At 42.5% G+C, this 15359-nt stretch overlaps 1 protein-coding gene across 1 annotated transcript in view; it reads left to right on the plus strand.

Moving 5' to 3' along the window:
• Nucleotides 1-15359, plus strand: part of itga8 (integrin, alpha 8) — a 40260-nt gene that overhangs the window by 557 nt on the left and 24344 nt on the right. Inside the window, exons 2-13 of the mRNA XM_069142911.1 lie at nt 203-333; nt 3097-3197; nt 3295-3418; nt 5331-5392; nt 5851-5896; nt 7913-8038; nt 8215-8259; nt 9659-9702; nt 11611-11667; nt 11879-11931; nt 12024-12229; nt 14757-14954. Of these exons, the coding sequence (XP_068999012.1) occupies nt 203-333; nt 3097-3197; nt 3295-3418; nt 5331-5392; nt 5851-5896; nt 7913-8038; nt 8215-8259; nt 9659-9702; nt 11611-11667; nt 11879-11931; nt 12024-12229; nt 14757-14954 (1193 nt within the window). The remainder of the gene's footprint in view (nt 1-202; nt 334-3096; nt 3198-3294; nt 3419-5330; nt 5393-5850; nt 5897-7912; nt 8039-8214; nt 8260-9658; nt 9703-11610; nt 11668-11878; nt 11932-12023; nt 12230-14756; nt 14955-15359) is intronic.

A 15359-nucleotide genomic window follows, 5' to 3' on the forward strand; every position in this document is an offset into this window, starting at 1 on the left:
GGAAAAAGCACGAGGCTCAATCACCTCTGTAGCTGGACATAATTGGCCCATGACTCAGATTTTTGTTGCACAGAACCAAACCTAGCCTAATTGAGAAACTTACACGTACGCGTGACCTGCATTAGGCATTGCCTGTAGAAGTTTACATTGTTCACTGTCCTGCATGTCTTGCATGTACCTTGTTCTTCCTTTTGCCCACCAGGATCAGTGTGTTGGTGGGGGCTCCAAAAGCCAACACCTCCCAGCCCGGCATCGTGGAGGCTGGAGCGGTCTATTACTGCCCCTGGCCGGGACTGCCTGATAGCTGCAGACAGATACCGTTTGACAATTCCAGTAAGTTACCTGAAGCTTTCTAATTTTGTTCTTCTCTTTGGCCAAAATAAATTTGTCATAGATCTCCTAGGGGCCCCGCAGCGTTCAATTATGTTCCCGAGACTCCTGCAAGAGATTAGTGTTGTTACAAGACCTGCAAAGGATTAAAGTGTTTCGGTTGGACAAACTGTGAGACATCTGCTCACCACTGTCGTTGTTTTATGAGTTCTCTTGTGAGTATTTTACTGAATAACAGAAATGAAATTCAACAGGCATTCATTTCACTGAGATGGATCCTGTTAAAGCCATAGGTGGCCCCAGATGTTACTCAACTGGGAATCACTGGAGTTTTGTATAACCTGTGGGTCTGGTATGTGTCTATATGAGCTGGCACATATGTTGTTGCATAAAAAGGAGAGATAAGGCATATGGGTCTCATCAGCTTCATCTAACTAAAAAGGTGGCTGGCGGGTTTGTTGGTGCAAGTCTACATCATGTTGATTATGGTATTCAATATATTATCATCAGTGGTAACTGTCCAATCAGCCTTTGTTTGTGCATCTCATGTCTCTGATGCACAGTTTCCTACATCTGAGTGTGCATGTGTGCAAGAGGTAGAGTGGTAGAGAGAGAGAGGAGGGGGGTAAACTGTATGCACATGGGAATTTAGCTCCCCTTTGGAAGAAAGGGGGATTGGGTGAGGTCTGCTTTTTATTAGATCTCAAAAATGTATCCCTGTCTCCCTTCCCCTCCCTTCATCTCCCTCTCGTTCTCCATCAGTCTGTTCCTCTCTCTCTTTTCATGAGGACCTCTATCATCTTTGTGAGGACCACAAAAAGAGAGCTAGATAGGGAACTGGCCTATTGATGTACAGTTAGTTTTGACAGAGGTGACTCTTTGCTGTTAAAATACTCTGTTGGAAAAACTCCTTCGTCAGACAGAATTAGGAGAAAGATGTGAACATCAGATCGTAACAGAGTGGACAGAATCAAAAGCTTCAACACATAAGATGAAAGCTGCAGCGGAGGGTGGAGCTTCTACAAGCGATATGAGGATATCAACAGTGTTGGGACTGTCGTGTTATGAACACCAGCGACCGGGTGTTTCAAGTTATCTGCTTGCTGATCAGCTGTTTTATCAGTGAACAGCTGATATATAAATGAAACAGCTGATAGAGATCAACTCGTAGAAATCTACTTAGGTGTTCTGAACTAAAGTAATGCTCTTTGAAAATGCGAGTAAATCTCCAATATAAGGAGGAATAGCGGAACCAATGCGTGTGTGAAGTCATGTGTGCATCTATTCAATACAATGGGTGGGTATCCACAAGGTGATTGATGGCAGTGGCCATTTTAGATATTTCTAGAGTTAGAGCAGACACATTTTTACAGGTATAAACCAGACTAAGACACCCCCGCCCACCACACACACACACACACACACACACACACACACACACACTCTTATGCACAATGTACAAAATATCAGCATGAGTGGTGACTATCTGTGTGTACTGTGCTGGTTTATGTCCATACATCAGCTTCACATGTGCCTGATTGTGTCTTTGTACCTGTGTGCGGGCATGGCCTCAGTGACACTGTGCAGATGTGTCGAGTCATGCCAGTGAAGCGAGGGGGATGGAGAGGAGAAGATATGTTATCACAGATTAGTCATAGATAGCATGTCTGCTATTTTAGTGGAGAAATCTGGCAATTAAAGCAGAACACTCAAAGGCTGTAGTGTCTGTGCTTGAAGTGATGCACTGCTTTTCAGATTTTAATGTTCTCTTTTTTCCAGGTGAGGTTCCCCATCACATCAAATACCACACATGCACAGTAAAGCCTCACAGTAAAGTCAAACCTCTGTTGCCTCACAGCATCTAAACTTGCTTCTCTTGTATGGGTTAAAGTAATCCTCATTCACTACTCTTATCTACTTTATCCCAGCCTAAAAAATACCTTTTAGTGACAATCCCGCTTTATCAAAACTCTCTTTCCATCAAATCTCCTAATGTTAATGATGGATTTTTTTTTTTAGCAAGTTTTCTTCAGAATTATACTCATTTGCATAAAAATACAGATTCTATTCTTATTGAGATTATTGGAGGAATAAATGTGTTGAGAAACAGGTGAACAATATGAATCAATGTGTTCCCTGAACTCTCTCAGAGATGAAAAAGACTAATAAAGACAAAAAACACATAGCATTAGGCAAAACATGGACTGTACACCTGCCACTCTGCATTCACTATATTCCCATAATGTTATATGCGTTGCTGTGTGTGTATGCATGTGCTAAAGGGAGGTGTTTAATGAGGAAGGGTCTGCACTGCATTAAAGAGACCCAGCTGGTCATTAATAACCGAACCGAACAAACATGTACACACATACTCAGACCCAATCAGACACATTGTGACTCCACCGGGAAACTCTAATAATGTGCATGAACAAGTTTGTGTGTATGTCTGGCTGAGTTAAAGTAAGTCTCTTAAGTGTTGTTGCTTTTTATGAGAAAGGCTTTGCCTGGAAAAAAAAAAAAAAAAAGCCTATATATCCTGACAAATGTCTGTTTCTGTGGGGCAAATGTGTGTTATAAGCTGTTTATTGCTAATCAAGTACAAATGCTTTCCATGCTCACAGGCAGAGCTACAGGCCCAGAGCCACATTACCATGGTCAATATCAGCTTTTATCGCCACCATTTTAAAATGTTTTTTCAATTGTCCTTTTTATGTCCTTTCCACCTCCTCTGTCTGTCTCTATCTCTGTCTCTGTATCTCTCTCCAGATAACAGAATGATTAAGGTAAATGGCACCAGAGAGCCCCTAGAGTTTAAGTCGCACCAGTGGTTTGGAGCATCGGTCAGGACACACAAAGGAAAAGTGGTGGTTAGTACACAGAGTTTGCCCTTAAATTCTTCTCTCTCTTGGTGCGATGAGGGGTAATTTGTCATTAAAATGGGAATCCGTGTTATTTGTTGTGCAGGCATGTGCTCCTCTATACCACTGGCGGACAGTGAAAATAAGTGGGGAGAAGGACCCTGTGGGGACCTGCTATGTGGCCGTCCAGAACTTCAGCGCCTACGCAGAGTACTCACCCTGCAGGACCAGTGAGTCACCCCCATCCTCCCTCCCTTTGTTTTCTCCTACTCCCTCTCTGCTGTCAGTATGAACACAAACTAACGACAGTTTTTAGATTTTATAACCTCCATCAATATAAGAAAGCATGATATGACATAGTTATATCAGTAATCTGATCTGAAGTTCACTCAAATTTAAGAAATACAAATAGATTTTCTTACTTGCAATTAGTGGAATCCTAACTCAAGCAGATAACTTTGGTTTGTTTTGGCCAGGCTTTGAGATACATGTCTGAGATTTCCACCTCCAGTCAAATTTCATTAGTGTTGGTCACAGCAGTGATGATCCGCAATATTCTTTGAAACTACTTTCCCGTAACAAAAATGGTCTCCATGTAAACATGTTGACAACATGTCTTTACAATCATGATGAAAATCCAAATGTCTTGAAAACCTAGATTTACGAAAACAAAACTGTGTGCATGGCCAGATATGAATGGAGAAGGTGGGGGAATTATGCTTCTTTAATAGATCGCCTTGCCTGATGTTTTACAAGTTGCCACGGTAACCTGAAAATAATCTGTGTCTCTAACAGTTTAGCAGTCTTTCGCTCTCTTGTCCTCTTCCTTCTGTCATCAGTTCTATAAATTGGATTTATGGGAAGCCCCCCTCCCCTATATCATCACACACACACACAAACACACACACACATCCCTCACATCTCCAGCTTTCTTCTTTCTCTCCCACTTTCTTCCTGTGACACCCTACCACCACCCAGTACAGAGATATGAGGCACCAGCAGACCATGATAAGCTATCAGGTGGCACATCGTAAACAGCAGATAAAACACAGCCTGTACTGTACACACACACACACACACACACACACACACACACACACACACAGTCATACGTAACACTCCCTCTAGTAATTGGTTGAATGTTGTTAAAGATCTCAATTTTTTTGTTTATGTCAGTGTTGACTAATCAAGACTAAAATAATCACATTGTAAACTCAACTGTTCTCAAGGGGGGAATAATTCTTAGTTCTTCGGGCCGGGGAAGTATTTCATTATCATGTGTTTGAGTCAGACTTCTTTTTTTTTTTTGCCTCCAGCGACTTTTTTTGCCTCTTAACATGAGTCTGCGACCACTCAGACCACGACTGTAACTCGCACATCTTTTATGTGTGCTCTTGTGTAGTTACGCATCATTGAGCTTCACCTAAGGGTGCCACTGAAGTGGAGAACAATTTATGATGTGTACATAGGTTTGTATGTTCATGCACAGTTAGATGAAGTTTTTTTTAAACAGAAACACACCTCTGGTTCAATGTCTTCTTAATTTTCAGAATTTTGTAGATTCGTTTTGTTGTTAAATGGTTTCATCTAATTGAAGTTATACTTTCTACCCTATTAGGCTGAGAGTATGCTCGAGGAAACTGTCCGTAAGATGATTTAATAAGTGCCAATTTATCTTTGCAGTCCTTATAACACTGAGATTTACAAAACTCAGCTTTTAAAAAAAGAATCAAAGTTCAGCAGACTGAGAGAAGCTGTCTTTTTCATTCCACACATTGCCCTTGTCAAAACTGGTTACCCATAATTCAATTCTCCCACTAACAATTCCATGACAGCTTAAAGTATGTAATGCTATATATTAGTAGTGATAAATGTAGCCTGGAGGTGCTGCTATCACTTATTTCTAAATCCCACCACCATTTTCTTTTTTTTTTCAAGTTTCTTCATCCTCTCGTGACATCATTTAATGCTCGGTATTAGATTTCCCCCTGCTCTCTCTGGAGCTCAAACGTAGTATTCACGCAATAGTACAGCCCATGATCTGTAAAAAAGGGTTTGTGTAAAAATAGTGAAGTTACCTTTGAGATGCTGGTTCTGGTGTTTAAAAGACAATTCAATCTTGTGTTAATGTGTTACTTTCAGATGATCCAGACCCGGAGGGACAGGGATTCTGCCAGGCTGGTTTCAGTGTGGATTTCACCAAGGTAAAGACTGCAGCAGCAACCACGTTTTATTTTTTTTTTATCATAAACCTCTTGCACACAATTTGTCCTCTTCTCAAAGTGCACACAGGGAAGTTTTAAACACAAGACAGCCTTCAGAGATTTATGGACACTGGGAAAATGAAAGAGCATTTGTCCCGAGAGAAGCCTCCACTCCTGATGTGACCCGTCGCCTCTTAGCACAATAGACCAAACACAGAGACGCACACATTCTTTCATTGTATAGTCAATATGAACCTTGACCTCTGTCTCATGGTCCAACTCTACCCTCCTGTACAGGAAGCTGTCATTCTCTGCAGGGTGTCAACAGGCATGACAGCAGGAATCATATGTGCACACAGCTACACATGATGATATATCCCTTTAGTCACGCAATCACACATTCACATGTACACATTTACTGTCATTTGACCAACCCGAACTAACTGTGTTTATTCCAGGAAGGACGGCTGGTAGTAGGAGGACCTGGAAGCTTTTACTGGCAAGGTAACTCAAACAGCAGTGTTTAAACCTGTGCTTGGTCTCTCTCTTGCAATGATTTCATAGATGGGAAGGTGTTCAAATGAGAGAAATGGATGGAGATGAGTTTAACAGTCAGGACAGTCCACGTATTCACATATGCACACTGACACACTTGCCAAATCTGCAATTTCGTTGCAGGAGTCTTACCTAAGAGAAGGTGGGAAAAAAATGTGGCTTTCTCCCTTTTTCCGCCGTAATTCCTTTACTTAATTCCTCTCTCTGTCTGTAACAGTGTAACAGGAAGTGGGTGTTTGGGCTCTGTAATGAGCTGATCGGGGGGTAATGGAGTGTGGAGAGACTGCCCCCCTGCCCGTGATAAAGCACAGAGGAACTTAAAAAATGCTACAAGGAGAGAGGAAGAGCTTCAAAGGCTGACAGAAAGGTTGAGGAGGACAAAGAAAAGGACTGAGGAGAACAGGGAGGACAGTGCAAAAGATAGAGGATTTGCTGTGGAGGTGACAGGAACATGTTGTAACAGAGAGAGAGAAAGATGAGAAGTGAGGGAGTATGTTAGAGTCAGACACAGAAAGAGGAAGAAAGATGGATCTCCTGCTTGATAAAAGCTGTGCTGAGGTCAGTGAGCCTATTGGATGTAGAGGGCTGGTCTAAGCAGAGGGATGAAGTGTCTTAATAGGTGTAGACACAGCTAGAGTGTGTCACAGTTAAGCTGTTGAAGTGTATCACTACTCCCCCGACTCCAGGTGTTTGAAAGAGTGTGTGTGTATGTGTGCGCCTTATCGAAATTTAGAGAAGTTGTGCAGCTGTTTGAGAGGAGCCAGGAGACAGTTACTGATCACTTGCACAAACTCATTTCTCTTTCCTTTCTTTGTAATCTGTGATCTGTGACTCATATGTTCAGTAAAGAAACTTGTAGCAAGAGGGTAAAGTGTTTTTCAAAAATTCTGGAAAGAAGAGAGAAAAAAAAGAACAAAAAATATTGGATATTTTAAAACTGCAACACATTTTTTTTATGATTTGGGGATATTGTTTGGCACTGATGCTGTTGTTACATATGGTTAAATAATGCAGCATACAAGACCACACTACACGGGCATCTTAGACAGCCTTAATGGACTGCTGCTCCCTCTCTGTGCCCTCAGCGTGGCAAGGCAGGCTGCCTCCAGTTAAAACACTTCCTCCAAATGTTTATAAAAGCACTCAGCCTGGATTGTATGGCCTCTGATATACAACAATTATCTTCAGCCTTAACCCTGATTCATCATTAAAAAAAAAAACTCCTTTATATACAATCTTGTTTTCACTTAGTGCAAAGAGCACTTCATATTAGCAGCAGTGACTTATGTATGTGTTAACATTCTGCCATACGTTGTCTCATCAATCTGATAGAGGTTTCATAATGAGTTGATATAGAGATATGTTACCCTGAAGATAAACCCAGTGCAGTGTGAGAGGGAGAGGGAGATTGAAAGGGTGGGAGAGGAGCTGGAGGGAGGGTTCAGAGAGCACATTTTCCTCGCCGTCAGTCCCCACACGCACACACACATTAAGGAGGATTTATGGAAGGTTGAAGGCAGGCATAGATAAAAATCATTTGTTTGTCTGACCTCTTGTTCAACAGCAGTGGAAGGCTGTTGTTTGTGTGCGCACACCTATAATTCAGAGTCCTCACTGCGGAGAGGACAGGAGTTTTCTTGAGGGTTTTTAAGGGAACATTGGAGGACTTTTTTTTTTCGGCTATTCTTCTGCTAACAAAGTGCTTTAGCTTTCCTCTGGGAAGACTGCCATGCATGTAATATTAGCTCGGTGCATCTTTCATGTGGAGCATGCAGTCCAACTCCAGCAGATATCTATAGTAGGGGACAGCAGAGCTCCCTTCATGGGGTCTGAGCTTCAACGGCTGTCCATGAACAGATGTGACTCACACTCTGGGTGTTTGTTTTTCTCCATCCATCTATGTGTGTGTGTGTGTGTGTGTGTGTGTGTGTGTGTGTGTGTGTGTGTGTGTGTGTGTGTGTGCAGGTCAAGTGATGACAGCAGGGATAGCTGAGATTCTCAATGGCTACTCTTTAAAGGCAGTACTGAGACAGGTTCCAGGAGAGAAACACACCAGAGCTGCTGAAGACACACACGACGACAGCTATCTCGGTAACATGCATTTACAAACACAAATATACTCATGTACAAACCATAAGCTAAATAACGATCAGCCAAATTATTGTAATCTAATAATAATCATCATGTAACACTTACAGTGTACACAGACCATTGTGTCTGAGTTAATTTCAACCATATGTCGTCATGTGTAACTGATTTCTCTCTAGGTTACTCTGTGGCAGTGGGAGAGTTTACAGGAGACTCTGAACAAGGTGAGAAAGTCAACAATTCATTACAACAAACCACATACAGCATTAGAGGAATCCCAGACTAACAAGATCAGCAGCCTTCTGCAACGCTGTATAAATACCTACATGTGCGTTCTCAGGCTGGGTACCGGGAGCACTGGGAGGTGTGCGACGCAGAGAGCGAGATGGAGTTGACAGCTGGGTGACAGTGCCTGCGTCTGAACTAAGATGCAGTAATGAGAACTGTCTCTGGGAGTCTGGGTCACGACCCTGAAGGGACAGGACTTCAGAAACCACTGATAAAGGGATTTCCTGTCCTTCATTTTGGCTGATTAGAATGATTACTGGCAGACTTTGCAAACCTCTTAAAGGTCTAGAGTGGGTCCAGAATCTCGTCTGGACTTAAAATATTAGGTGTAAAGAGACACAGGCACGCACAGAGCTTCATGTTATAAAGGACGTGCAGGTGGGAAAGAGTGCCTTTGTTGAACTTTTCTAGTATATACCATTCAGGCCAATATAAATTCATGAAAACTATGACCACTTAAAATGTCCAAATCATTTTATTTGTTTAATCTTTTTTGTACCACTTACCTACACACTCTGGACACGTGGCAGCTGTGTAGCATTTTGGTTCACTCCTTTTTGTGAGCTTTAGGTGCTGTTCAAGTTCATACCCGTGCCATCACTTGTCTGTAGTACACACAAATCACACAATCAATTTTAACAAGACGTGCCGCTTTTTTGTCCAATAAAAAAATGGACAAATCAAAAGATTGTCTTGCCACATTGTTTTTTAGACCACTTTTTCACTTTTCAAACAGTGTCACCCCACAGTCTGTCACAAAAAATTAGTACCCCTCCCCGATGTCGCTTTACTAATCACCATTTTGTGGGCTCTTTACGGGACAACCTTGTGTTTACATACCCCATACCAACCCCGCAAAGGCCCTGAACTGCCTCAGGCACAACACATGTCAGAAAGTCTTAAAGGGAGCCTAAAGAGGCTACACATGCCCATTGATGTGATGTGTTGTGGTGCAAAGCTTGTTGTGGTCTTGTTCTCTAAACCGTCTTCAGAGTGGGGAACTGGTCGTAACTGGGAGTTCTGAGTGAAGACGATGCTGGGAATTCCTGGTTTATTGGCTCGTGGTTGAGCCTGTTGGGTCGAGCCACAGGGCAGGAAGTGGGGACTTTGTCTTCTCTCTCTGGGTGGGACCCTCAGATCGTCCCTATAAGTTCACGGCACTGCACTCATCAATCAATACACAAGCAGAGCCTGAGCACCCAATCACTCACTGTTCTCAGCAACACTTGGCTTAAAGCTGGGAAAGGGGTTGATGTCTCTCAGACAAACTTCTGTTGAGCCCTTTGCATCGTTCTCAAACTAATTTGAGTCTTTCTTTGTTTTCATGTTTAACAGAGCTGATAGCTGGAGTCCCAAGAGGAGCACAGAACTTTGGATATGTGAGTATGGACAAACAAGCAGATTAGAGAAGGATGTACCAATATCTTTTACATTTAGCAGCAACAAACAGGTGACAAATTACAGGAGAAACCTGAATAAATCAGTGGAAAACCACAACAAATGTGGATGTTTCTTTATTGTGCATGATCATTTCAACCCTGTATTATCCCAAAGCTTGTAATACACCCATCAGTTCACTGCAGTATACTGTGTCAGTATCACATTTGCCCCGCCTAGGTATGACAAGTAAGGTGCCTTACGTTCAGCCACAAAAAAACACTTGTTTAGGTTTAGGAAAGAAACTACTTGGTTAAGGTTAGGAAAAGATGTCTTCAAAGAAATCCATGTAACTTCCTAATGGACTCAAACCCTGGTCTCCTGGGTGAAAGTCCTGGGTTTGATCCCCAACATACCTCCCTAGTCATATGATCTCCATCACATGATGTAATTTTCTGACCCTCGTCATACGTGCATGTACCTTTTGTTCCTTGGCGAGACAAAACGTCACACTGACATGGTATCCTCCAGTGAAATGAGGGGTGTATTGACGGCTTAGCATTGTACTGAGATGATCATTCTTCCCAAACCAATTGCACAACTTTAACTTTTGTGAACTAATTTTTTAGAGGCTTTCCACCACCAATCAGTTCCACTGATTTTTTTTTTGCCAGTGATTTTGGATATTATTGATGGCTAAGTACCCTAATGAGATATTTTAAATTGCTATTTCATTTAATCTATCACCTATCTTTATGCGATCTGCGTACGAACATGTTATTTATTGTCCAGGTTTATGTGTCAAAGGCTAAAATCCGTTAAAAGGATCAGAGTGTAGACTTCCATGTGCAGATACACACATGTACACACTAACATCTACTAGAGCCATCTGGTATCAGTCTTTAATATAGGATTACAGCTTTTAATGAACACGTAAATATATGTGTCCAAATGGCTGTGATAATACTGCATGTGCATTTATGTGTAAACTCAAGTTTGCCTTGTGTTCTCTTATGGGAACTTTCCCCAGGGCTAACTATGTCAATCCTCCTTAATGACACACAGCTTCCGCTGCATGTGGAGGGCGGTGACCCCACCTAACCCCACTAACCCTTCTCCACACACGCACGACCCCTAACTCTAACCTGCAATGTAACCGCAGGACTCACCACATTACACTCGCACACTTCGACAGCGTGTGTTTTATGTCTGGACTTTGTTGCTGGTGCAGGAATGCTCCTTCCTGTACAGACAGTGCACAGTGAGTGGTGCAGAGGAGGCGGTTGTAGCTCACAGTGGGTGGAGTGTTACGAGGGATGCAGGTTGGTCATATTAGTGGCCTGTCACTGGAGCAGTCATCAGGCCTGATCAGGTTTCCTCTGTGACCAATCTGACAACTGACTGCAGAGGAAAGTTAACTCTCAAGCTATTGATTCAATATTTGTGTTTACACATCCTCATCTGTCTGTGCTCGTAAGTCTATCCCTCGTTAGTACGTCTTTGAGACATCTGTGATTGAGTCAAAGCGTATCCTCCTGCACGTGTGTGCGTGTGTGCATGTGTGTGTACGCGTAGCCCCCGGCCGTTTCCATGTGGTTGTTATTTTAGGTCTTATGAAGGAATTCTCAGCCTCCCCCCTCTGTCTCTCCCTGCAACCGGGGTTAGGATGGGGGGAAGGAGAGAGTGATGAGGGGAACATGGTAAAGGCACAAAAATGATGGTGGTGGGGGAGGCCAGGGTAGAGAGAGGGGTTTCACTACAATAAAAGCTTTTTTTTTATGCAGTTCCTGACTTTTTTTCTACATTCTTTGTGTGCCTGTTTGTCAGACTGCTGGTGTGCTACAAGGACATCGCCTGGTGTATTTTTATTCATGCCGCAATGTATCTGATAGTGTGTCTGCTTGTTTTAGGTGGCAATGATCAACTCCACCAACCTGACCTTCATCCAAAACTTCACAGGGGAGCAGGTAGGGGCATCAATACATCCCAGTCACACTCTGTGGTATTGCAGGGCTGCATATAAGCTACTGGACAATGGGCAAAAGCTGATGTGGATCATCTTCCATTTTTGAATCAATTAAGTGTTGATGGAGATGAATGAAAATAAAATTAGATGAAACTTATGTATTAGGTTTTTGGTTAAGATTCTGTGATGTTCCTTCCTTATTTGTCTCTCAGATGGCCTCCTATTTTGGCTACTCAGTGGCTGTCACGGACTTAAATGGAGACGGGTAAGCAGAAAACCTCCTTGTCATTCCAGACACACATACATCATGTGTCTTCTTTTGTCTCTGAGCATTGAAACTACATCATGTTTCCCCAGGATGGATGACGTGCTGGTTGGAGCACCCCTCTACATGGAGAGGGAGATGGAGAGCAAACCCAGGGAGGTGGGAAGGGTGTACCTGTACCTGCAGCTGGCTCCACTCACATTCTCCACACCTGTTGCTCTCACCGGCACCCACATCTTTGGACGCTTTGGCACAGCTATAGCACCCCTGGGAGACATCAACCAGGACGGATACAACGGTATGTTGAAACTGTCAGAAAGGGAAAAGGAAAGAAAAAATGACCAAAAAAAAGATGAAAGAAAATTGACACGTTAGATTAATTGATGAGATGAGATGCAACAAAGAGAAGGAGAATGATATGGAGATGATGACATTTAAAAAAATCCATTGATTTATTTTGTGTCCCACTGCATGAACCCCTTTCTCCCTTGCCCACATGGGACTAATACTTTCAGGTACACCTGATAACAGACAAATCTTTTCCTGTGTTTCTGTAAGATTTGGACTGTTATGTGTCTGACTGAGGAAATCCTGCTTAAGAAACCTTAAAGCTCTTTGGCCAATCAGGAAGTGTCTGCGATGAAAGGTTGTCTGTGTGAACTTGTTTTTTCCTTTGATGATTGGGTTCAGGCTGGGTGTGCATGTGTGTTGGAGTTATTTTTACCTCACCAGATGTGCCCTTAGATAAAATCAGCTGGGAGTTTCTGTCCTGCAGCCCAGGGTTCATTCCTCTTCAATATGTTTGTTTTATCCTCACATGCATTGATTGGACAAAGGCACACATGCACACGCACACACATATAAAGCATGTAGCCTGGAGCCCAAATGCCCCACTAAGCCCCACTTCGACTGCTGCCTTTAAAATGAATGAATGGATACACATCTGGGCATCGTATGACATCTATCCCACTGATTTATCTTTTATTTATTCATGGACAGAGTGTGTTAATGTGCATACCACCCCCTTTAAGCCCATTAACCATCAGGTCAATAAGCATTGGATCAATACTGAAGCTTTTTCTGACTTGAAACATAAATCACATCTGCTGTCTGTCAGCGTGTGACAGTCTCTGAGGGTCGGCGATGCAGCCTGAGAGGAGATGGAGTGTCTCTGCCAGCTGCAGAGACAAAGTACTTGTTGAGCGTTAATCTAATGAGCACTCGTCCGTGTCCGTGCATGATCTCATTATTCAGTATTCACCATGAAAGCACTGTGATGAGGCTTTTCAGCAGCATCTTTTTGCTAATGTCAAACTGCTGTGTTCGAGTATACCTGTTGCCTTGTGTGTGCCTGTACATAATCACTGACAGATCCCTTTTGTTTCTGTGATGACATTGAGCCTATTCCTCTTCTCAAAGCAGAGACCTCATCACCCCATTTCAAAAAATCCTTTCAAAAATAGAACCATACCCGTTTCCTCTCTTCCTCATGCCTCTGCTGAGTGTCAGCTGTTGAAACTTTACAATTTAGCTAATTTAATTTGCCATGTGGGTCTTTTTGTTTTTAATTGTTTATCAACCAACACTGGCTTTCTGTCACCATCGCTCGCAGAGTGTTGGCCTGTTTTTCTCTGTGACTAACAGACTCCTATAGTTTTGGTCTCAGTGATCACAGTGGGTGATCCGCAGGCATTTTTAATTTTTTTTTCTGTGGATGTCCACATTGTGTGGGACGTTGTTGAGCAATGCTTTTTTTTCCCCAAGTTAGATATATTTAATTTTTTCGGCACATTTACTCAGGTACACATGCCCACACATAGACACACAAATGCAAACACATACATGCACACACACACACACACACACACACACACACACATAGGCTCATATATACACTCGCATACACACATGGTTGCATTTATCCTCTCTACCCCACAATTGGCTTCATGTGGAACTAGTTGTTTAGGCTGAGAGAGAGGGGGTCCGGAGACAAACAGGATGTCTAGAGGTGTTTGGACAGTACAGGACTGATGGGTACTTTGATGCAAGACAGTGCAATGTATGGATATTAAGAGGTTAAGGAGTAAATACTCAAATCTGTTTGTATCTCATAGAGAATCTTTGATTTTTCATATCAGGTACAGTATTCCACTTGTTATATCTCTGTTTTCATGTATGTCTTTGTGTGTAGGTGCTCTGTCGTTGCATAAATACATATCTGCATGTCTCAAGGGATTCCTAGCAGTAAAGTCAGCACGGGTACTTTAGATCTTGAACTTTAAAATACAGCATTCCTAAAACTCACCAATTTACATGTTATATCTCACTCAATAAATAATCCAGCACATAACCCCTTTAACTTTAACATGTTGGTTATATACTTTAATGGTTTAAATGACTTAATGTGTTAATTACTTCTATTCAGAGGTGCTGGTAGGCAGATTTTGGTGCCTTTGGACAAAGTAAGAGTTGCTGTTTTCCCGTATTTCTATTCTCTGTGCATGTTACCTGTGGTACCTCGTACCACTTCCTATTTAAACAAATGTAACCCATGCAGAGTATAAAAAGTAACCATGAGATAGAGCAGTGACCTAAACAATGCCCATACGGAGAGATCAAATAAAAAAAATAAGTAAAACAAATGGAACTTAAAGAAAATATGCAAATGTCCATGCTGATCTGGTCCCTCACTGTTAGAAGGTCAAGCTCTTTTCCTTCCCCTCTCTTTCCTTTTCATTCCACCTGAATGTTTTCTTCTGCTTCTGTCTCAGAGGGGCCTTAACCCTGTTGATGTCTAAACCATTCGTGTGTGTGTCATCCCTTAGACGTGGCGGTGGGCTGTCCATTCGGAGGCGAGGAGCGTGGAGGCAGAGTACTGATCTTTAACGGTAACAGAGACGTGTCCACGCAAGGTTTGACTCTGAGTCAAGAGCTGAGAGCCGCTCAGACCCCCAAAGGCAGTCTGCCTGGATATGGATTCACTCTGAGAGGAGGCCAAGACCTGGACAACAATCAGTATCCTGGTAAATACTCAACAAGTCAACGCTACTCCCCATGTTATAATCAAAATTCTTTCTCTGAGTTAAATTCCTTCATTTCGCCACTTTCCTTCCAGCTCGTCTCATTACAGCTTCCCTCCTCCTCATTCTTGACCTCCACATTTCATTGTTCCCCCAAGCACTCCTCTACCATCCCCATGTTCCCCCATCTTGCCTTCCTCCTCTCCTCTGGTAAAGTCATCAAAAGGGGGTACGGGGATGTGTGCCATAAACTGCGGCCGCATCCATTCTTTAGAGATTTACAGTACTCAAGAAGGAGAGAAAACATAAGACTGAAAGAAAGAAAGAAGTATAATAATATATTATCCACATGTTCGGTCTGCCAGACATTCAAGCCTCTTCACATATCCCTAAAACTGAGCAGACAAA

The sequence above is a fragment of the Embiotoca jacksoni genome, unplaced genomic scaffold (genome assembly GCF_022577435.1).
Source record: "Embiotoca jacksoni isolate LCO1_2020_lvr unplaced genomic scaffold, fEmbJac1.0.p SCAF_11, whole genome shotgun sequence".
NCBI classification, from domain to species: Eukaryota; Metazoa; Chordata; class Actinopteri; family Embiotocidae; genus Embiotoca; species Embiotoca jacksoni.